Here is a 24,427-nt window from a genome sequence, read left to right on the forward strand (position 1 = left end):
TCCTGGGACAAATCCTGGCACATAGTAGGTGTTAGATGAAAGCGTATTAGATTTGCTTAAACTGAAGTACAGATTAAATTTTTTTAGAAGAGTTCTATCAACTCGCTCTATCTAATCAGAGTGGTTGTTCCATTTAAGTACTCTACATTAGTCAGTTTTGCCTTTGAATTCCTACCTAAGAGACAGTGAAGAAATCAAGCTCAGCTCCATTTCAAGGGTTTCTTCTCAGAGTATGCCCAGCTTTAATTTTTCTGTTTTTTCAGCCTCTTTAAGGAAACTGGCAAAGTTACTGAAAGAGACGGGGAAAAATGATATACTGAATTTGGAATTTAAAAAGGAATCTAAAGAAGCCTAGGATAGTAGACAATTTGTCCAGGTATTTAAATATCTCTATGAGCACTTCTTTGAGTTATGAGATTGATGTTGATGTCATCAGAAAGTGTAATTCTGCGGGATTGATTTATAGGCCTATGATGCATGTGTGTCAGGAGTCACTGGGTAATTACAGTCTTAAACATTGAGGCGGTGCATGGTTTGGGGAGCCGTGCTTATGTAGTTTCCAAGTCAGGTGGTCCATAAGAGTACTTTCCCCACTTCCATGTGAACTCAGCCCTCAAAAATATGAAGGAAAAATGTCCTTCAGCAAAACTAGAGCCAGCACATTGTCTTTCAGAGCTTCCCAGTCACACCATTTTCCTCGCAGCCCTTGATGACCCTTGAAGATTCTTGGGGGACTCATGCATGAAGATTCAGAGGGGACTCATGCACGGCAAGGTGGTTCACACTGACGGGGCTGGGTGCAGATTGTGCCCGAGATCCACTCAGGTTTGGAGTCGGGCGGCCGTTGTTGAGTAGCCAGCAGGGCACATAGGAGTCAGGCACACATCAGGGTGGAGGGCAGATGTCCCAGTAGGTGGGCTCAAGAAGGCTGATCTCATGTGCACAGGTGCTGGGCCGGCAGACTCCACAGGGACAGCATACATCAGAGGAGCAGATGGTGGTGGCAGGGCCAGTGGGGACGGTGCCGCATTCTTGGGGAGGAGACTCACAGCAAGACGTGATGGCAGCGGAGCATCGGGTTGACATTGTTGCAAGGGGAGTTTTCTTCGACCAAGTTGTCCTCTGCGAGTCTTTTATATCCATCTGTCTCAGGGGACATGGCTTCTATCTCTCTGAAGGTTTCCTTGTTATTGTTTGTATAGTTCCCCATGAATAACTCACTAACTTCTTATACGTAAGCTCTCCTTTAGTTGTATTTGATTGGGTGGCTACATTCAAACTTGTTTCCTGTTGCAGTTTCAAAATGGGGTCTCCGTTGACTCAATCACATGTCAATCCATCTGCATCTATCAAGCTCTCTTGTTTATTACCTGTCAGATTTTGTTCATACAGTCGAGTGTAAACAAGCAAGTCTCTGACAACTTGAAAAGACGTGATCCTTTTTAAATGCATAGCTTGTATACAGATATTTGAGAAATCAAAACCTATAGGATTCCCCCCAGTAGATTCATCTTGCTATTTATTCATGGATTTGAATGCATGCATGAATATTAAAGATCAGCAGCATGACCTTGATCGGGAAGTTCAGAGACTTGATAAATAATTTATGCGCCAACCTACTCTTTTAATAAATGTGCAATTATATATAAACGTAAGGGGTCCCCTCCCCTCAATCTTATAAGGGAGTTTGGTAGTTTTCACTACATGTGGGCAGATTAAGCACAGGTCGTTGAGACTATATTTTGGCTAAAAAATGAACTTTCATTTCTTTGCCAAGCAGCATGAAAAGTTCTCTCGTCTGAAGAACAAAATCAAACTACCAGTCTACCTGCTCCATTTTTAAACCATTACTGAAGTCAATAATCTATCTCTCGTTTTTTAAAAAAAACATTCCAAACATTTCAGTTTAATTATAGGGTTACAAGTCATAGCTAAAGCTAGTAAATAGGTACAAAAAAGGGGCACTGATCAATAAATTCATTCATAATGAATCAAATATTGATGAAGTACTTATGTTCTGAACAAGGACCTCTGGTGCAGTGATCATCTGGAATCTGAGAGGTTGGAAGCTAGAACCTACCAGCCTGCCCCTGGAGAAAGCGATGGAAGGCTGCTTCTGGGAAGACTGCTGCCTTGTAAGCCCCGTGGGGGACTTCTACTCTGCACTGCTGATCACCCTGAGGGAGAATCCACTCGATGGCAACTGGATTGGGTTTTTGTTCTAGGCTCCGAACAGAATGGTGGAGACAGAAAAAGAAGACACAGTCCTTGTCCTCTTAAAGTACACAGTCATATAAAAGTACTTAACAAAAAAGTACTTAAAGCACACAACATATAATTAGGTACTTGAGGAGGTAATAGAAGGAGTTTGGAGTTAGGTTTAAATCCTGATTTAACGTTCAAGTTGTGAGAACTAGAGCAAGTTACTTAGTTTCTTTGGACTTCAGTTATCTCAATAATAAATTCTGGGAAAATAATAATTACCTGTTATAGCCTTAATATAAGCATTAAATAAATATTAAGTGAGATTACTTATGAAAACCATTTAGTGTTGCGTGTGAAACAATAGAGTCTATGCTAAATGGTGGTTTCTTCTCCGGTACCATGAGCATTATGTGACAGGAAATGCAGAGAACGAGTCATGAAGTGATCAAAGAAGTCTTCATGGTGCACTTGGGGTAAATCGTTTGGTGTCAGAAATGCTTCTGAGAGAGGTCATGACGTTTCAGACAAAGAAACCGATGACATTGAGACTGATCAGCCTCTATTTTCTGCTCTCACTCTTGTTAGAATAAGCCTTTCCCCCCTTTTCACACCCTGTAATTAGTGCTGTTAGGTGCTGTCACGTCAGTTCCTACTCGTGGGGATGCCATGTGCAACAGAGCCGGCCGGCACAGCTCATGGCACATTTGAGCCGCTGTGACAGCCGTTGTATCATCATCTTACTGCGTTTTCCACGTTTCCCCCTAACCCTTTTGCTTCACCGAGCACGATGTCTTTCTTCGAGGATTGGCCTCTCCGGCTAACATGTATGATGTATGTGAGCATTCTGGTTGTAATTCTTCCAAGACCGATTCGTTTGTTCTTCTGGCAGCTTAGGTCCTTTCAAAGTTCTGGAATTCCCATTTTTGCAATGTTCTCTTTAGTTTTTTTATGCTCCGTACAGTCAATTGTCTTTGCATAGTCAAGGAGATGCAAGTAAAGGTCTCTCTGATATTTTCTGCTTTCAGCCCCAATCCATCTGGCATCAGCAATGATACCTCTCACTCCACTCCATCTCCTGAAGTTCTGGAAGCTCCCGTCAACAATGCACGGCCGCAGCTAATTTTGAAGTGTCTCCAGCAAAACCTTACTTTGTGGTGATCTTAATGATACTCTTCAGTCATTTCCTCATTCTGTTGGGTCAACTTTTTTTTAGTTTTTGGATTCGGCACAGATATGTGTATCTTCTAGTCTGTTGCCTAGGTTGTTTTCGCCCACATTTTTTGGGTGTAGATAAATTAGTGCCTCATCAGCTTGTGGAAACGTTCCAGTTGGTCTTCCATCAGCTCCTGGAGTCTTGCTCTTGGCCAACGTCTTCTGTGCAGTGTACGCTTCTTTCTTTAATATTACTCGTTCTCGATCATATGCTACCTTTTGAAATGGTTCGACGCCGATGAATTCTTTTGGTTCAACGAGTCTTGTTATTTTCATCGTTTTTTGGTGCTCCACGCGCTGTTTAACATTTTACCCACAGATCCCTTCAGTCTCTCAACTCGACACCCGCAGGTGCCCATAGCACTTAAAAAATACTTACCGGTAAATCATTTTATTGGACCCATAGAATTTTACTGTGCCTTAACAAAACAACCGCCCGAAACCGTTTATTGAGAAGTAGGTGAAGGCTTACATAGCAAAGCATCTTTCCACTTAATAATTCATAGGTGTCACGTCCTTGGTGGCAGTTCCCCATTGTGACACCCCTTCTCGCACTTCCTCCTGCGTTCCCATTCCTCCCCCTTGCTCCGTCCTTCCTGCCTTTAGAACTCAGTCCTTGGGCAAAGGCTGTCCTTTTTTCACCTCAACTGGTTGGTTACTCCCTGTGTTCTCGTTGACCTTGTCAAGCTGTTAGGGGCTTGGTTGAGAATTGAACCATCAAACGAGTTTATTTGCAGGCCTCTAGGGTGATTACAAGGCCATAGCTTTGTGTTTCCATTAAAAAAACAAAACAACCTAGTCTTTTTTATGACTATGAATTTTGTTCTCTATATTTTCTTCTCCCACTCTATTTAGGTTCTTCTGATGGAATCCCTTTAAGGTGGTCAGTCATTGTAGCTGGGCATCAGCTACCTTTTTTTGTCTCAGGGTCTCAGAAGCTGAGATCCATCTGGCCTATTTTAGCACTGGACTCCTGCTTGCACGGATCTCTTATTTGCTTCATGTGCATTTCTCTGGGCAGGGAGACATGATTAGTTGTACTCTAGATGGCTACTCACGAGCTTTTAAGACCTTACTTGTAACTCACCAAAATAGGACTTAAATCAGTGGTTCTCAACCGTCCTCATGCTGCGACCCTTTCATACAGTTCCTTATGTGGTGGTGACCCCCAACCATAACATTATTTTATGGCTACTTCATCACTGTCAGTTTGCTACTGTTATGAGTCAGGCGATCCCCATGAAAGGGTCATTCGACCCCCCCCCCCAAGGGGTTGCGACCCACAGGTTGAGAACCGCTGCCTTAGAGCATTGTCTTTGTGGATGGTGTTAGGCCAATGGACCTTGATAATTCCCAAGAGCACAGTCCTCAGCCCCCGGCCCAGTGGGTCATTCCTGCAAGAAGTTTGATTGTGGCTAAGAAGTTTTCACCACTCTTCTCACTCTCAGCTCTACTATATTCATGGACCTGTGTAACACAGGTAAACGAACTCACAGCCCTGAAGTTGACCTTGACCTATAGCAACCCTCTAGGTAAATACATGTAGACCTATCCTCTGTCAAACCTACATCTATCCACATGTACAATTCACTTATCATTCCCACACCTGTTCTGTCTGTTGATGCATCCATGCATAGATTATTGTTCTTACAGAATTGTGTATATAGTAGTATTTATCTTTGTTGCCTTTAACTCTCATACTCCTTGAAGTATCTTTGCCTACATACATTTTTGCTGACCTCCCTCTTATTATAAATTGCCTTAGACAACAATGACTAATTTGTGAAGTGCCTCATAGCACAGGTGACCCTGGAGGACATTAGGCTGAGTGAAGTAAATCAGTCACAAAAGGACAAATGTTACATGGGACTATTATTATAAAAGGTCAACACATTCTTTGATGGTTACCAGGGATGGGAAGGGCAAGGAGGGTTGATTTGCTGTATCTTTATATAGTCGTATCAGTTCTTTTGATAAGGCCATAATCCCCTTAAAGGCAGAGACCACGGTTTCTTCATCTTCCTTTCTCTGGTGCCCCGCATCCTCAAATAAATGGAACGAGTCAAATAGGTCTTTAGGGAAGAGAAAATAAAGGTAACTGGCATTTATTGAATGTTTCTGAATCCTGTTTAGTCAGGAAAAGAAACAAACAATAGAAAAAACTACGCAAGGCATTGGCATTTACTATAGGGAATTGATCGAGGAGTCCTGGTGACTGGGATCGGGTGTTAAGTGTTGGGTTGCTAACCCAAAGGTTAGCAGTTTGAAGCCACCAGTCGCTCTGCAGGAGAAAGATGGAGTTTCCCGATCCTGTAAAGAGTCACAGCCTGAGAAACACGAAGGGGAAGATCTACTCTATTCCAAAGGGTTGCTATGATGTGGAATCAATTCAATAATAGTAGGTTTAGTTTTTGGATAGGAAATTGACTAGGCAGGTGTAAGACTGAACACGCAAAGGAGAAAAACTGAGACAGCACGCTTATCCGCTACTAGTGCTAGGGCTGGGATAAGAAGGTAAAAATCTATCAACTTCTCACTTCCCTGGGCTTGATGCTCACTCAGAGTCGCCCTGTACAAAACGACCCCTGTGGGCTTCCATGACAGCGAATGGTGTGTGTGTGTGATGTATATCATTTAAAACACCGAGAATCTTAAATCCAAAGGAAAGCAGACAGTGATACACACTGGAACAAGTTAAAAAAGGTATCAAAATAAAAACCAAATGGTCAGATGTTAAATTTTAAGCCAACGATCTCTACAGGAATCCAGTGCACTCTGAGGGCAAACGTATGTACATTTGATCTTCACATTTGAGCTTGAGACAGAAATGAGGCTCGGGTTATTATTCCCATGGTAACGATGCGGGAACCAAGGCTGAGACAAAGGTTGCCAGCCCAAAGGACTAAGGCAATTCCAAGCAAACTATCAACGAGGTTCCACGCTGGACACTTTCTGCAAAGGACTTAGCTGCACATGGACTTTTCCAAGACAACGAAAAGATGAGTGAATGGAGGTTGTAAAAGTTTTGTTGTAAGAGGACTTGTGTGTGTTTTTGCATCACAAATTAACCATTTCTGGTGGTTAGAGAACACTGTAGTGTTGACTAATGTAGATAGCTTAAATTTTTTCTTTGTTAATGGCAAGACATGACACATAACTTGGGCTAGTAAACTTGTGAACGTATTTATGACCAACGTAAACCAAGCCATGTGCAAGGAGCAAGGCACACACTCAATGCTAATGTCATTTCACAGTGTATTGTTGTGGAAGATCGCAAATATCAAGAGATGAATACACATATAGCCAGTGTGTACACTTTATATATACATATTTCTATCTCTCTGCAATAAATATATGAGGGGGCCTCAAAACAGTCATGGAAAATCAGAGTTAGAAAACAAAAGGTTTTTTCTACAGGCATTGTGAAGCTTGCATTCATCGCTCTCTACGTAAATACCTCTTTGTATTTATATGGATGTGTGTTTGTAGGTGCTGCTGGGTTGGTTCTGACTCACAGTGACCTCATGTCTAACAGAAGGAAGCCCTGCCCCGTCTTGGGCCATTCTTCCAGTTGTTGCTACATTGGAGCCACTTGTTGGCACCACTGTGCTGGTCCATCTCAGGGGGTCTTCCTCTTTGGGGCTGCCCCTCTACTTTACCAAGGATGATGTCCTTTTCCAAAAAATTTTTTTTCTTCCTGATAACTTACTCAGAGTCCATGAGTCAAAAATCTCATCATCCTTGCGTCTAAGGAGAAGACTGGCCATACTTCCAAATCTGGCAGTTCATAGTGGAGTGTGTACGTGTGTGTGTATAGATATCTGTATGGAGATACATATGCATGTTTATTTTCCCAGTGGTGTTCCGTTTTGAACTTGAAATGCAATGGATGACATGGATGAATGAAGTCAACATTGTCTGGGTGCACAAGCAACGTTATCCCTTTTAGTTGACGAAAGAAGAAAACAAAATAAATGTCAATGAAATTTAAAACGAAGCACATATCTGTTAAGCATTCTCTAGACATCTAACATAGCGCCCACCGCATTGTATGCTGTCAACAGTGTCTGTTGAATAAACAATGACTGGATGTCCTGCGGTGGTGCACACAGGTAAGCACTTGGCTGCTCATTGAAAAGTTAGGTGCCTCCCAAGAAAGGCCTGGTGGTCTGACTCGGAAAGGCCACCCTCACAGAAAGTCCTCAGTATAGTTCGTCTCTGAAGCACACAATTTACCAGGAGTCAGAATTGACTGGACAGTAATTGGTGTCACATGACTGCCTGGATATTTTGCATGTCAACATTTCACAAAGTGTCAGCATCTAATTGTTAAAGAAAGTCTACCATAAGCGCTCTCTCTCAGTTGAGGTTAATCTTGGGCAGTGTGATACGCAGTGACTGTTCAGGTTTAGGTAGGGGTTCTACTTTACTGAAGCGGAAACATGAGAAAAAGTCGTCACAAGGTTGTATTTGCTAAGCCAGAATGAAGTTTATTTACTGGTCCAAATAGCTATTTCTCTCAGAGCAGGGAAGTAGCTTAAAAGACAGAAAGAAGGTCTCTAATTCTACCCACAGGGGCAAAGAATTGAGACGTTGAGCGAATTCATGAAAGCACATGGGAACTGATGTAGGCAGTCTCCGGTGTTGAAGGTCAGGTGACTGGTATGTTGGCCGGCAGCCACATCACTGAGCTTCAGCAACGACGTCCTTGTTTAGCAGCAGCTGGGCGCACAGGGGTTCTCACAGCCAGACTGAGTGTGGGTCGTCAGGTCGATGCCAAACAGCCCGGGAGTTGGGTGGCAAGAGTTGAGCAGCCAGCAAGTTGCCACGTAGGCGTCAGGCTCACAGCAGGGTGTGGGGCAAGGGTCGCAGCAGGTGGGCTGGAGGAGGCTGATGTCATGGGGGCAGGTGCTGGGCAGGCAGACTCCACACCGGCAGCATTTGTCAGAAGAGCAGATGGTGGTGGCTGGACCGGTGGGGACGCTGCAGCAGTGCTGGTAAGTGGTTCCACAGAAGACCATGGTGTTAGGAGTTGGGGTTTTGTTTGGTTGAGAGGAGAAGTGTCCTGGTGTCTCAATGGCTCTCTCTTCTGAGCCGGCTCTTATATACCCAACTCCCTGGGCGTTGGCCCATTACCAAGATTTCCTTCCCTGTGTTTCAGTATATAGCAATGTCCATAAAAACCATCTAATTACTTAAGTGTTCATTGCCTGGGACACCTTCCTCACTCCATAAAAGGGATTTAGGTTGTTTTGTTGTCAAATTAGGACTCTTCACCGTGGCTGTTTACCACTGCAAGGAGAGCTTCATTTCAGCCTTCAAAGGCACTGAGTCATTATCTTCTAATCATTAAACTCCACTAATGGCGGCTTGGTATGCCTGGTATCTCTAAATCTTCCCCATGTTTTTTTTTTTGGTCTACTTTTCAGATGATGTGATAAGTAAGCTCTTTAATTCTTCTGGTACCAGCAACCAAAGATTCTTTGTGATAATTTAGGGCCCCTGGCTGGAAAAGTGATACAATTTTATATATCTTGTCTTTGCCTATACAGAAAGCTGAGTTAAGTTCCACAGATAAAATCTATACAGAAATTGATATCGGGTCTGTGTATAGAGGCACTTTCTAGCAGAGCTAGAAATAATGGCTTCTTCTCCATCATTTTCATAATGCAGCTCAACTCACTGCCAGGGAGTCGATGCTGACTCAAGGCGACCCTTTGGCGGGGGGTGGGGTGGGGGGGTGTAGAACTGTTTAAGGGAGTACAAAGCCCCATCTTTCTCGGACCACCTGGTGGTTTTGAATTCCAACCTTGTAAATCACAGCCCAACTGTAACCACTATTGCTACAAACTCACTGCAAGCAGCCGATCCCAACTCACAGCTACCCTATAGAATAGATTCTGCTCCATAGTGACCCCATAGGACACGGTGACATGAACCCCATGGGTTTCTGAGACGCTAACTCTTTATGGGAGTAGAATGCCTCATCTTCCTCCCACAGAGCAGCTGGTGGCTTTGAACTGCTGATCTTGCAGCTAACAGCCCAAATCACAACCCAGGTACATCTAGACCTTTAAAACTCCAATAAGTTAAAAAAAAATAAATGAAGACATAACACTTTGATTTATATTTTAGAATTATTTTGCAGTGGGAACATTAGTAAACTAAAGGTACATCTTTAGGACAACTGTGAAAGGCTTAAGGATATGCATAGTAGCATAAGTCAAAAGAGTAAAACTAGGGTTTTAGTTCAAGCATGCATGGGTTCCCCCACCCGAAACAAACAAACAAACAAACAAACAAACAAACAAACTAGTGTGTTAAAACACGCTGCTCGGGTCAGTGGATGGCGACAGTCAAGTTCTCTCTGTAAAGCACTTGTCTTTATCTGTTGTTAGAGTAGCTTAAAAAAAAAAAAAAGGCCAATCAAAGCAGTCCTTACAAGGGAATCTGCTCCACCAGTTAAGTTCAAAGCAGAGAGGGGCCAGCTCAGAGGTTATGGCAACTTTTCCTAACGGGACCATCTTGATCGATTTTCTTGCATGTCGCAGGATGGTCGCAGGGGCCCACAAAGAAGAAGTTTTAAGAGCACCGAAAGTTGCATCCACGAGAAAAAGTTAGGAAAGTTAAACCAAGACATTTATTTCCATCGTGACAATGAACCGGTTTATCCTTCGAGAGTAGCAAGGCTGAGCCTAGGAGAAGTTCATCGGCAAACCATATCACACGCTCCCAACAGCCCTGATGGTGCCCTTCAGAGGTCTTTTTAGTTCCCAACTCAAAAAGCATTTAAAATGTGAATTATTCAAATCCCTCAAGGAGGCCGAGGGCTGCCATTTGGCATAACGTTAATGGAAGACAACATAGCTTTTCAAGATGGGTTACAGAGACACAAACACTGTCTTCAGAAGCATTTAGACTTTAGAGGGAGGACATGCTGAGACACAATCGTTCCGCATTTTGGTGAATTGACCCTGCTTTACTCACCTTGCTAAATCTTTATTGCTTAGACAGGCTTTTCTTTTTAAAAAAATTATTTAGTCATTTATTTATTTTTCTTTTAAATCATTTTGTTGGGGGCTTGTACAACTCTTTTTAAATCAATTATTTTTCTGCTTCAGTGGTGCAGTGTAGCAACGCAGAAACGTACAACTTTCCTCTAGATTCTTAATGGTTCCTACCCCGCCCTCACTATCATGATCCCAATTCTACCTTACAAATCCGGCTAGGCCAGAGGATGCACAGTGGTACAGAAAAGAACTGGAAACCCAGGGAATCCAGGACAGATAAACTCCTCAGGACCAATACTGACAGTAGCAATACCAAGAAGGTAAGGGGAAGGTGGGGTAGAAGGGGGAACCTATCACAAGAATCTACATATAAAGTTGTACGTTTCTTCGTTGCTACACTGCACCTCTGAAGCAGATGTTTCTTAGTTCTGAAGCATAGTCCTCGATTGAGCACACCCTGAACACCAAACGTTATCCAACAAGGAGCAGCTGTACTTTTGCCTTTGTGGTGATCACAGAGAATAAGAGACAAGGAGCGGGTTTCCCAAGGACGGCACAGAAGTGAACATTCAGGCTATCTATGCAATGATGCAAAAGTTTAGAGATGGAAGCCGCTTACTTTACCTGGAAGATTTGGGGAACACTTCATGAAGAGAGCAGAAAAATTTCAACCAGTAAAATAGTTAGAGATGCAAATTTGTCATGGGATGGTGAAAAATGATGGTCTGATGACCGATTCTGAATCTGATTGCAGGGAGACTTTGGAGAGGAACGATGAGACATGAAGTTGAAAATGTAAGTTAGATCCACAATATGAAGAATTTGTATTGTGCTTAGTATCCTACCAACCCCAAACCATGCCCACTGCCGCTGAGCAATGCTGACCCTGCAACTGTAAATCTTTCCAGGAGCTGGCAGCCTCAGCTGTTCCCCAAGGAGCCGCTGGTGGTTACAGCCCAACACCTACCCCACAGTGCCACTAGGGAGATGAAATACTCAGCTACTAACTGAAAAGGCAGTGGAAAGAACTCACAGGCTGTTCTAGGGGTGAAAAGATGTGATTGCACCCATAAAAATGTCAATCTAGACAACCCTGTGGAGGCAGTTCTACTTTGTCCTACAGGGTTGTTATGCGTGGATGGCATGACGCAAGAGCAATAGGGGTGCTGTTCTTACTGGAGTGAATATTATCCTTAAGATTAGATACGGTGGCATTTGTGAAACAGATGAAAACCAGCTTAGCAACAGTTTTAAATGCATAGAGGAGTTGGCTTTGGAGCCAGTTTTCTTAACCAAAATACTCTGTATGCGGTAGACAGGGGACCCTCAAAAGACAGAGACAGGGACAGGGAAGCTCTGTTGCTTTTCTTGGGGGTGACAGGAGCCCTGGTGGTCCGGTGATAAAGGCACTGGGCTACTAATGAGAAGCTTGGTGGTTTGGACCTCCCAGCCACTCTGAGGGCAAAGGATGCAGCAGTCTGCTTCCATAAAGATTCCAGCCTTGGAAAGCCCACGGAGCAGTCCCACTCTGTCCTGGGGGCTGCTATGAATTGGAAACCACTCAAAGCAAGAGGTTGCTGTTGTTGGTTGAAAGGAGAAACGAGGAGGTTTCTGTGCTAGAAGGTGTCCAAGTTCACGGGGCACGTTCAATGGCACACCTGGGATCCCCCATTCCATCATTCAGTAATCTGGATAGCACATCACGTTTTTAAAAAGATTGTTGTTTGAGAGGCAATCTGCGCATGATAATCTTATCTTCCACTAATAAAAACCATTTACTGAATATAGAATTGTGTTCCTCAATGTATGTGTCCCTCAATAGAAACTCAAGAACACTCCCACAGAGCACACAGAGGTAGAAAGCCTTCCCCTAGGGATGGGGACCTGGGTTCCCACTTGTCTCCCCCTGAACTGTGAGGAGAAGTCCTCCACTTGTGATATTTCTGTAATAGCAGCAGAAGGTAACTGAGACATACACCATGCGCCGGGCATTGTGATAAGTATTTTATGCATGTCTTCCTTATTCTTCAGCAACTCTATCAGGCCAGGGCTATGACTACACGCATTTCCCAGATGATGTTTCTGGGAGTCAAGATATGAAACAGTGATTCTAAAGTCACACAGCTAATGAATGGCAGAGCCCATCTCACGGCAGCTGTTAGGGCGTCTTTCTGAAAATCAGCATTTTTTGTGTCATTAAATATTGCATAATTATAGATGATATTCATTCCCCCATTCATGTATTCATTCAACAAAATGCTCAGGACTGTGATCGAGCAATACACAGGAAAGTTGAGGGCCTTCTTGTCAGATGTTCACTCCAGTGGGGAGACAGACAATAAACAAGTCACACATGAATAAATAAGAATCTAATCCCGTGACAGGTGGCAGGACAAAACAAAACAAGACAATGGGGCAGGGGGATTGAGGAGGAAGGGGGGAGGGAGTAATTGCTTAGTTGAGGTGCGTAGGGGCGATCTGTGCCTGAGTGCCTTGGATGGAATGCAAGAGAAAGAAGGAGATGGATGGGGTGAGAGCGAGAGGGGCCAGTTCTGTGGGGTTTGTATTTTGTTCTAAGGGCATGGAGAAGCCACTGGATGGTTTAGGCAGGGAGATAAAAGGAGATGCATATTCTGCAGGAGGGCCATAGCAGAGAAGGGAGGACACCATGTGGCCCAGGTGACAGAATGAGAAGCCAGGCCCGTGGTGGATGAGCTGGTAAGTAGCAACGGCATTTGGGAGACATTTGGGAAGGAGAGAGGGCAGCCCATACGCATATGGGTTTTGCAAGGGCATGGAGAGGCACTGTGGGAAAGAGACAGATCCCATGAGCCAAAAATCATGCTCAGATCTCTGATCTAGTCATCAGGGAGAAGGGACCTCAGTGACAAAATTGCCCAGGGTAGCAAAACTGAAAAATTCACTGCGATCAAGTCGACATTGACTCTTAGTGACCCCTTAGGACAGAGTAGATCTGCCCCCAGGGGTTTCTGAAACTAGTAACTCTTTATGGCAAACAAAGCCCTGTCTTCCTCCCAAGGAGTGACTGGTGGTTTTGAACTGCTGCCCTTTTGGTTAGCAGCCCGACTTATAACCACTAAGCCACCAGGGATTGGGGTCAAAGAAGAGGGGTTCCAAGAGGAGTTCAGTTCGGGATCTGTAGAGAGTGAGCAGCCTGAGGAGGTCTGAAGCTCACAGAGGGAGTGGGGCTGGAGATGAAGAACAGGGAGCCCCCAGCACACAAGAGAACTGCTTACGACGAAGTTCGCGTGTGGAGAAGAAGATGATCCCTTTTATGAGCATGAGTCAACATTTATTATGGGCCTCTTTGTGCCTGACCAGCACCCATCTCCCAGCGACTCAGGGGAGCTCTGGGTGGTTGTTGGAACGCCCTCCCACCAGGGCACCTCCTGAGTCAGCAGGAATGCCAGTGGAGGGAGAGGAGACTTCACGGTCCGGAGCAGCTCGGTTTTCTTAAAGCTGATGGAACACTTCTTTCCGTCACAAAAGCAGGATATAGGAACCTTTTGAGTTTGTCATCCTAATAAAAAAGCCTGTAAGTAACAATCTTTCGTCTTTATTTCCTGAGTTGGATGATATTTTACATTTTGGATTGACTCCCTTAACTGTAGATGGGAAGTACTGACTCTCAGGGGTTGTGGTATTGCGATGGTTCAGCCCTCAGCTGTTAACCACAAGGTGGCTGGGTCGAACCCACGAGCTGCTTTGTAGGAAAAAGAAGGGACGGTCACCTTCCTTACCGATGACCCTATGGGGCAGTTCTCCTCTGTCCCATCGGCTCCCAGGGGGTGGATAGCGCAGTGATCGTGGCTTGCAGTGCGTTCACTGCGGAATTCCCACCTTGCTCGTTTTTCTTCTTGAGCATGCTGGCAAAGGGTCCTGTGTTTTGGTGAAATGGTGGACTTTGAAGGCCTTGTCTAGGCATACCACAAGACTCCTTCCAATTTGTAATTAGAGTCGCATTAGCTAGAACTGCTGCCAATGTAGTAACCTGCACAGAAAGCTCCCCCTGAGTTGGATTTCTTTTAAATGGAAGTCGGGTTGCTTCATCTCTTGAGAATAGTCGGTCGATACAGGTTACACCGGTGTGTCGATGTGTGTGGCCTACCGTGGGCGACTCTTCACCCTGTTTTACGTGGGCACCTGTAATCCCATTGCAACACGCTCCAGCGAATCTCACAGCACACCGTGACACGGCTCACACGATAGGATTACAGGTGCTTGCTTAGCCTGGATTTTGCTGACTGGAAGGGTCCCTTAGTTTTCTTAGGGATCTAGATCTTCAGCTTAGTTCTCATGGGATAGGAGTTTGTGGAGTAGATAGAATGTACCAGAGAACTATGCATATTAACTAAGGTAGAAATGTATATGTTAACTGAAATTAGCCTGGCTGGGAAAATGGATGCACAATCAAATTTGAATGCTTAATTTGTCCAGTCAGTGAGAAAAAATGGGCATTTTCAGCTACCTCTCTTATGACAAATCTATTGTTATGTTTAGACTTATGACTACTCCGTAGCACACTTTGGATATTTTTATCCTCAGAATTATTTGCTAACAGTAGATGGAGTCTGTAAGTTCATTTTGAATCACAGATGCTTTGGTTTATTGATTAGACAATCATTTCTCATGATGGGATTTAGTTCAATGATCTCTCAAACAACTCTTGTAGCACATGAGATTTGGGTGTTTTGACTTCAGGGAGTTAAATGTTTCCGTATGAAAACATTAGCAGACATCGGACAGTGTAAGATATAACAAAATAATAATTTATAAACTATCAAGCGTTCCTAAGGGATGGGGGAATGGGGAGGGAGGGGGAAATGAGGAGCTGATGCCAGGGGCTTAAGTGGAGAGCAAATGTTTTGAGAATGAAGGCAACAAATGTACTAATGTCCTTTAACAATGGATGTATGTATGGCTTGTGATAAGAGTTGTATGAGCCCACAATAAAATGATTTATAAGAGAGAAACATTAGCAGTCATGATGGCTTTAACACGTGTTGTGAGTGGCTGCACAGCTGGCTGATTGCCGTCAAGTTGACTGCGACTCAGAGCAACCCCGTGGGACCGAGCAGCGCTGTCCCCCAGAGTGCCCCAGTCCACCGTTGATCTGGAAGCAGACTGCTCTGTCTAGCTCTCACTCAGTAGCTCAAACCACTGATTTTTCAGTTAGCTCTGAACACTTAGCCACTGGGGCCCCAGGGCTCCTTTGTACGAGATCCCCCGTGGATTACAGAGAAACTGCAAACCCTCGTACAGCATTGACCATGCAAGAGAGATGGCTCTAAGTGCTGGAGACATAATGTTTCCCACCGTGTGAGGCAGGGATTCGAGTTGTCCTCCTGGGACAGAGAGACGAAGCTCGGCACAAAGGTGAGATCAGTTGCCCAAGGCCACAAGGCTGGTACTGTCGTGGCGTTGAGGTCTGAGTTGAGATTGCTGGCTCGAGTCTGTGCTTTGACTCACGACGCCAGTGTCTGATCTTCCATCTCGTATTATTAGAATTAGCAGGAATATATAATTTGGCTTATTTCAATCAATCTTGACTGAAGACCTGCGGTTTTCTGGACTCGGTGCTCGGACACGAGACATTCAAGGACAGTAGTTCTCAACCCGTGGGTTGTGACCCCTTTGGGGGTTAGATGACCCTTTCACAGGGGTCGCCTGATCCATAACAGTAGCAAAATTACAGGGATGACGTAGCAACAAAAATATTTTTAAAATCAATTTATGGGACTCATGCAAGTCTTATCATAATCCATCCATTGTGTCAAGCACATTTGTGCATTTGTTGTCATCACCATTTTCAAAACATTTTCTTTCTACTTGAGCCCTTGGTATCGGCTCCTCATTTCCCCCCTCAATCCCCATCCTCCCTCTTTCCCTCCCTCATGACCTGTGATAATTTATAAATTATTATTATCTTTTCATGTCTTACACTTTCCGATGTCTCCTGTCACCCACTTTTCTGTTGTCGGTCCCCCAGGAGGGGTTATATGTAGATCATTGTGATCGGTTCCCCTTTCTCCGCCAGCTTCCCCTTACCTCCTGGTATCGCTACTCTCATTATTGGTCCTGAGGGGTTTATCAGCTTGAATGCAACAAAAATCATGTGATGGTTGGAGGTCACCACACCTGAGTTGCTGTATGAAAGGGTCGCGGCGTGAGGAAGGTAGAGAGCCACTGCTCAAAGATGAATAGGACTGAGGTGTGCACTTGGCTCTCTCAGAGTCTACTGGCGGTCACAGGACACTCAGGATTTATGCACCGAATGCTGACTAGGAAAGGCTTAGGTGATGGTTGTGACACATGCACGCAGTGGCAAGCATGCTGTTAGTTCTCAGGCAGAAGTGCGCTGTGTCTAGAGGACAACGCGAGACAGCAGCTTCCCTTACAGCCTCTTGATGCCCAGGATGGGTAGCCGGACCCTAACTCACTGGACCACAGAGAGCCACTGCCAAAAATTATTTTCTGAGCCGGGAGGTTTTCTCATAAATCCCCTCATTTGTACAACGGACATCATAATACTATTACACCGATTGAGTGTTTAAGGATATGATTGAATAATGCTTTAACATGGCTAAGACCATGTCTGGAGTCTATCTAATAGATGTGGTAGTTATTATCTAAAAAGCCAGGGGGGAAGTTCGAGCTCTTTTTGTGTTCTTTAATTCCAGAGAGAGCTGCAGGAGTGACTTACAAGAATCACACTTTATTAAAGTGAGTACCATGAGCTTCTTCCCTACTGTCTTTCTTAACATCACACACATCACTTCTTTATGAGGAAAGTGCCTTCCTCTGATCACAGGGCTGGGGCCCCGTCGCTGGTGCTATTTGCTTTAGAGGCAACGGTCATGGCAGGTGAACTGGAGGAGTCTGTCCTCATCTGGGCAGGTGCTGGGCAGGCAGCTTCAACACTGGCAGTGTTAAATAGAGGAGCAGATGGTGGGGGACCAGCAGGGATATCGCAGCAGCCGGGAGACCTTCTCATGGTACTACAGGCCTCGCGGGCAACATGATGTCATATTTGGTGTGGAGGTGTGGGCCCCCATCATCAGGCATTTCCATGTTCCTAGTCATGCCATTTCCACCACTGACAATCCATCACCGAACTCTTCCGTAACCTTGGAAGAATTATTTCTAAGGCAATGCATCATTTCATTGGTTTCTAAGCACAAAATCATTACTACTGCTTTCTACCATTTGAGTCAGAATTTCATGTTACCTAAAAAAAAACAAACAAAAAAACTCTTGCCTTACTGAAATATAATTAAGCACATTACCATTCAGCACTCATAATAATGCCCAGTAGGATTAATTATGAGTGGAGAGTGCACATCTCTACCAGCCTGTGTTAAAAAATTATTTTTTACCAGCCTGGGCTTTGACTGCTTTCTTATTCTCTATTTCTCATTAATATCTGTGATTTACACGAGGTGATGAAATTCCCATTTAAATGAACATGGGATTTTCGGGTAGAGAGTAAGGTGCCTTCATCATTCAAAATCCTCCATGGAAATGTGTCGTCTTGGTCAACACAGGGAGGAAACGTGAGAAGATTGAACACACGGGAGAAAGCATGGGAGGAAGAAAACTTCCCTACGACGATCAAGTGCGTGGATATTCTAAGAGTGCCAGGAAGCTGGACAAAGAAGGACCAACCACCCAAACAGAGTAAAATGCTGCCCCGAGCAACATCTTCCACGCTCACATAACTGGCTGGTCCGCCATATCTTCACAATGCCCCACAAAGTTCTCTGCTTGTAAAGACATACACTTTGAAGGAGAAGAGAGAGAAAAGTGGTTTACTGACGACCAACTATGTGTCAGGCATATTAATATACCCTTCTCATCTGATACAACAGCTCGGAGGCAGATATTAGAAGCCCTATTTGATAGACAAGAGAAAGAAGGAGCCTCAGTAGGTAGATTTTTGATTTTGAACTAAGGTATGCTGTTGTCCTGTTGTCATCCCACTCTCGGTCACTTCCTACAGTTATAGATGTCTTTGAAGTGAGTGGTGTAAACATACTTGTCTCACTTTGTACGTGGTAACACAGACAACAGTGTTCAGTATGACCTTGACGTTTAGCTCCTGTTTCTTTAATCTCTGTGCCCAGTCCTTGTACGGCTCTCTCCCATGTGGGTCTCGTCTAACCAGTAAGATCGTAAGTCTTACCCTGAGGTTTCTGAGCACAGCCTCAGAGTTTCCTGAATTATCTCTTTGTCCCTACTAAGCTGAGGACTTTGAAGTCCTCAGGATGCGAATTCTTCGTGGCTGATGCACGGAGCCTCTGCCACCTCTGATTTCCTCATGCTTCCTGACTTGAGGTGCTCTGGAAACCCCACATGTCTTTTCCCTTCCCCTTACTATCACCAGCCCACACCCGATGGCTTGAGTGGATTCCAACTCACAGTGACCCTCCAGGGCAGAGTAGAACAGCCCCTTGGGGTGTCCGAGGCTCTGTGTCTTGATGGGTGCAGGTAGCTTCACCTCTCTCCTGGCAGACCAGCTGGTGGGTCTGAACTGCCAACCTCGTAGTCCATAGCCCAACTCTGAACCCACAATGCCAACAAACTTCCTATTAACAACCCACTCTGATCTTATTTCCAGATTTCCAGGTCTTGTGTTTTTATAACAAGTGAATACGATCTTACGGAAAACAACGTATTCTTTACTCTTGGCCCATTCAGACCAAAATTCCTCTGATCCCTTCCAGAAAATGTTCTGTGTATCTGGCTCAGCTAAACACTGCATTTAAAAAGTGAGGAACCGAAAGACTTGACATTTTGTATTTTAAAGATCCACCTATGAAAAGCTGGAAAATGTCCTGGAGTGTATCACTCTTGTTTCTGTTTTAGTGTCATAAAGCAGGACAAAAAAGGGGTGGGGGAAGAATTGGTTCAGAAATGACTAGGCCCCGCATGAACGAGAGCTTGATGCTTTGCATTAGCATCTCGCCACCTCACAAAAACCATTTTACACAAACTCTCAAATCCCTCGCCTTGCCTAAGGCTTTCATGCTTCAGTTGAGGCGATGACTCAATATTTTCTCTCTGCAGGTTTCTCAAGTTCTCTTTGGATCCTTAGGATTTAAAAATTAAGTTTGTCGATCAGCATTCAGTAGACTAATCAGGATAGAACTTGTGCTGCGTATAAATCACTGACAATAAAGGACTGACTGACATCAGTCTCCCTGACAGGCCCCTTTACATGGAGAGGTTTTCAAGGATGGTGGAATCTTCTTAACCAGAAAGGTAAATAGTGCTAGATAATCTTTTTAGCTAGAGCCTATCAAGTCTAAAATGCAAGGATAAGGGAAAAAAAATACTGCCTTACAAGTCATAGAAATTTTTATTAAACAAAAACAACCCAATGTGAAATGATTGTTTCTCAACTTATCCTCTATTTAAGTCTATATGCTTCTGAGATGTGTCTAATCCTCCATCTCTCTAACCCTTCCCCCAAGAACTCTGTGCTCTTCAATTTATGCCACATTGAACAGCAGTTTGGGGATCCTTGAGAGACCCAACCTGTATTCCTTTTCAATGTCATTGGGTTTGAGGAACAAAACAAGACTCAGGAGCAAGATCAAAGCTATAGTTTGGATGCGGAGTATTCCCAATGAAATCCTTCCTTGAGGAATGAGCAGGTGCACTGTCATGTTGGGGGTGGGGTGGAGGCCCTCAAGGCAAGTGTCCTGGCATTTTTTGTCACCAATGCAGTTCTAAATTTTCATAACATTATCTTATAATTGTCCTGTGTCTTTGAGAAAATCTGTCAAGACATTCATTCCCTTTGAAGTCCAGAAAGACCAATTGCCATAACCTTCTCAGCTGACTTCCTGGAATTTAAATTGTCCCAGCAGATCCCCTGGGAAGAGACACTGCCTTGATCAGGCCTCTTCGGGGATGAGACCAAGACAAGTGTATACTGAGAGGATTTGTCTGCAGAGACATGTTTGAACATGTATTGTTTGGAACTAGCTCAGCCATGTACAAACTGGAGCCCCAGGAGCCAAACTGTGTTGACTTAGCCTGGTGTTGTAGTCCTTGGGCTTCCACCCGAAGGTAATTCTTCCCATCATCAGCTACTCGGATGAGCCAAAGGGAGTAGATGCGGCATCTCAAGAAACATTCACTCAAACACCTGAATCTGAAAAGGCAAGGAGTGTAACCATCAGGGCCCAGCCAGGAGACACAGAGTGAATGGAGTGATTTTCTACGAAGAATCCTTAATGACAACCTGTAACTGAAGAGATAGCAAGAAGACCCCATGTTTCACAACTAGAAGAAAGGCTTGAAAGCCACAGGAGTGGCAACTGTTGGCATGAGATAGGAAAAGGGTTGGATAATTAACTCTTAAAAAATGTAGCAGGGGAGTTACCCAGCAGAGTTAAAACTCAGACTTGCAGAGAGGTGGCTGGCTCAAGCCTGAGACGCCTGGAGGGGTAGTGGGGCAGGCCCCGGTATGGAAAGGCAATGCTCCTAGCAACCACTAGTAGGCAGGCTGTCCTAATTAAGCAGAAGGAAGCAAAAAAGGAGTAAGACATGACTGTCCCTGTCCTCCAGCTGCATGGTTTTCCTCTATCACCCCCTACTGGCAAAGCCCAGAAAAGCAATCCTGCTTCCATCATTCTCATTAAGCACAATTTAGAAGAGAGGGTGTGGCCCTGTGAGACCAAGGGGAACCTGGTCTGATTTGCCCGGCTCTCAAAGCGGCTCTCTTTAATCAGCTGAACCTCCCAACCCCTTTTCTCGCTTCTTCACTTCATTGACTCTTCGTGACTTTGGAGTCAGAGTTGGGGTTAGATTTCAGTTTCTACTTGGGAGCAGTTTGACAGCGAGCGAGCTGGCTACCACTTTTCTTTGACTGCATTTCTTCATATACAGAACCAAGATAACACTCCTCTCTCACTGGATGTGTGCCAGCAGGCACCGGAATGAAGTTCAGGCATGGAGGAAGCCACGCATGTGGTACAGCATTTGGGAGGCAGTCCGTAAGAAGAACTAAAACAAGCGAGGGCGAACACACACATCGTTTTTGTGTTGGTCACAAGACTAGAGTTGATCTTTCTACCTTTCCGCATCCACTACCCATTTCGCCTGTCCTTTTCTCTCAGCAGGTTAGAGTTCTGTCCTTGATGGAGGGGTCGAAAAACCTCATTCCTGGAGGTTCTGAAGACACAGAGAGCCTGCATTTGGGTAGTGGTTTTCCATTTGCTTTTACAATTAGATCTGGACAGCCAAGATAAGCCCTCAGCTCCAGAGTCAGTTCTCTCTGTCTCTTCCTTGAGTGCTCGCATCCCAGTAGCAGAAACTCCTGGCTTCACCTGTGGTTCAAGGGTCTATTGTACAACACAGTGAAATACTGACCTCATCCTCGCTGCTCTGGGGGAGTCCACTGCTGTAGCCGCTGCGTCAGTCCTTGGTAAGGATCTCCCTATGTTTCGGTGAATCTTTATTTCCCCATCCGCGAGGTCCTTCTCTGGTGGCTTGTCTCTTCTGATAGCATTGTCAACATCATAGGTGAGGAAGACTGAGCCTCACCGGCCTTGCTTCTAGGGAACATCTGGCTACGCTTCATCCAAGATGAATTTGTTCATACGTACGAAAGTCTATGGTATATCCAATATTCTTCATCCACACTGTAATTCGGGTGCACCAAGCCTTCTTTGGTCTCCCGTATTCATTGTTTCGCTCTGGCCTGCATGCGATTCCATTGAAAACATCACGGCTGTAGTGAAGTGATGCATCAGACTCGAATGCTCAAACCTCGTCACGCGATCTCCCTTCTGATACGCTTTGTGCTTCATCTGGTTTGTAATACTTCCTGTCCTGCTGTCATCATTATTTGTCATATTGGGGTTTGTCTCTGTTGTATTGTGTCATTGTTGGTAGCCTTCTTGGCTCTCTGTCATGTTTTGGTAAATCATACCCAGGATAGGTGACTCTATATGGACAACAAATAGAATAAGGGTTCTTGGGGGTGGGTGTAGTGGGGGACGTGGGGGTCAGTAAGGGGAGCTGATATGAAAAAGTTCAAGAAGGAAGAAAATGTTTCAGGACAGATTGTGATAGTGATTGTACAACACTGCTTGACATGACCGTACGACGGATGGTATGATGTCTGGATTAGCTCCCATAAAGTAGTTTGGAGGGGAAAAAAGAAGAAAGAAAATATGGCTTTGATTAAGCACACCTGAGTCCTTCAGGTAATATATTTACTTTTTGCAGCAGATTTGCCCAAGGCAATACATTGATTTCTTCACTGCGGCTTCCACAAATGTTGATTATGGATCCAAATAAAATGAAATCCTTCCGAATTCAAATTTTTCTTCATTTAGCACGGTGTTGCTCATTGGTCCTGTTTTAAAGACTATTTTTCCCCTTTAACTCTGTATTGTGAATTGAGCACAGGCTTACCGAACAGATCATCGGTTTTATATTAAACAATGTGTATACACTTTGGCTTCCCCCTATTCATTATAATCCTCTCAGTGGGACATTATTCCCCCCTTGTCCCTCCTGCGTTTCCTCTTTCCATTCTGCATCCTTTCCCAACCCTTCTGAACCTTGACCTTGGTCAGTGTGGCCCTTTCGCTCGCACGTGGTGGGCTATTCTCAGGAGCACATAGCTCAAGAGGGATAGTGTTCCCTCATGGATCTGTCTACCGCTTGGCTGCACATTGAGCCATGCGGGTGAGTTCAAGTCCAGACCTGAAGGGTGACTAAGGGCCACAGTCTCAGGGGTCCCACCAGTCTCTGTCCTTTCAACAAGCCTGGTCTCTTTTGTGATTTTGTGCTACGGTCCACCTTTTTCTTCCCACTCTACTCGGGACTTTGGATTCAATTCTCTCCAGAGGCATCGGCCCGCCGGGTTGTTCTGATCTCAGTCAGGGGCACTGATGGTTGCGGGTGTGGATTCATGTTTACATGTTTCTTTGATTTTCATCACGTTTCCTTCCTCAGGTGAGGGAGAGACCAGTTGTTGTACTGTAGACAGCTCAAGCCATTTTTAAGAGCCTTGTCGCTATTCACCAAAATAGCATGTCAGTTAACCTTCATTTTCCCAAAGGCTGTGGTCATGAGCCACTGAACCCAATGGACATTTCCTCAAGGTGTTTGGTTATGTCTTAGAAGTTTCAGTAACTTGTCTCCTGTATTCTCCACAATTCATGGATATATCTGCAGCAAAGTTAAATACTCATGTAAAAATATGTTCTTTCAAACATATGTATATTTGAAGGGATGCTCCCACTATCCCTCTCACACCTGGTCAGCTTGTGTATCTATCCACGCTTCTACTCAAAGATCACTGTTATCACAAATTTTGTGTATATAACACAATTGTATATAATTGTGTACACAGCAGTATTTCTCCTTTTGTTGCCTTTGACTCAGTGTCAGCCCCCCGGCCCCACCCTCATTTGCCAACCTCCATTTCATTTTATATTGCTCTCCCCTTCACTCAGTTCTTCCCGTCGACTTAATTTCCTCTCGACTGGGAAGTTCTGTAACAATATCATTGTCTTAGTTCAAATATATGTCCTTGTTTTCCCATTTTCAATCTTGGGGGTTTGTCTTACTTTGGCTATTTCTCTATTGGATTGACTTTTGGGAGGTGTTGTCAAGTGTGTCAGGCTGTTGTCTACTCTCATTGGCTCTCTGTCCAATGAATTCCTTTTGGCCTTTTTGTAAGGTCAGTTTAATTTTTATCAATTCTCTTAATTTCCATGTATCTGGAAATATCCTAATTTTGCGATTGTATTCGAATGACAATTTTTCTGGGTTTGTGATTCTTGGCTGGCATCTTTTTACTCTTTCATAGTTTCTTACACACCATCCCATTGTTTTCTTGCTTGCATAGTTTCTGCTGAGAAATAAGAGTTTAGACTTCTTGACTCTCCTTTGTTGGTAACTTCATTTTTCCTGAGTCACTGTCAGGATTCTTTCCTTGTGTTTGGTTTTGGAAA

At 44.3% G+C, this 24,427-nt stretch overlaps 1 protein-coding gene across 1 annotated transcript; it reads right to left on the minus strand.

Moving 5' to 3' along the window:
- Positions 1–8,129: 8,129 nt before the first annotated feature.
- On the minus strand, positions 8,130–8,438 carry LOC142458321 (keratin-associated protein 3-1-like). Its single transcript, XM_075559346.1, has one exon. It carries the CDS (start codon positions 8,436–8,438, stop codon positions 8,130–8,132), a length of 309 nt encoding a protein of 102 aa, XP_075415461.1.
- Between the last annotated feature and the right edge of the window lie 15,989 nt (positions 8,439–24,427).

The sequence above is a fragment of the Tenrec ecaudatus genome, chromosome 10, assembly GCF_050624435.1.
Source record: "Tenrec ecaudatus isolate mTenEca1 chromosome 10, mTenEca1.hap1, whole genome shotgun sequence".
Taxonomy (NCBI): domain Eukaryota; kingdom Metazoa; phylum Chordata; class Mammalia; order Afrosoricida; family Tenrecidae; genus Tenrec; species Tenrec ecaudatus.

Coding starts and splice junctions, on each gene's coding strand:
- LOC142458321 (XM_075559346.1), bottom strand. CDS start 8,438: ATGGTCTTCTGTGGAACCACTTACCAGCACTGCTGCAGCGTCCCCACC.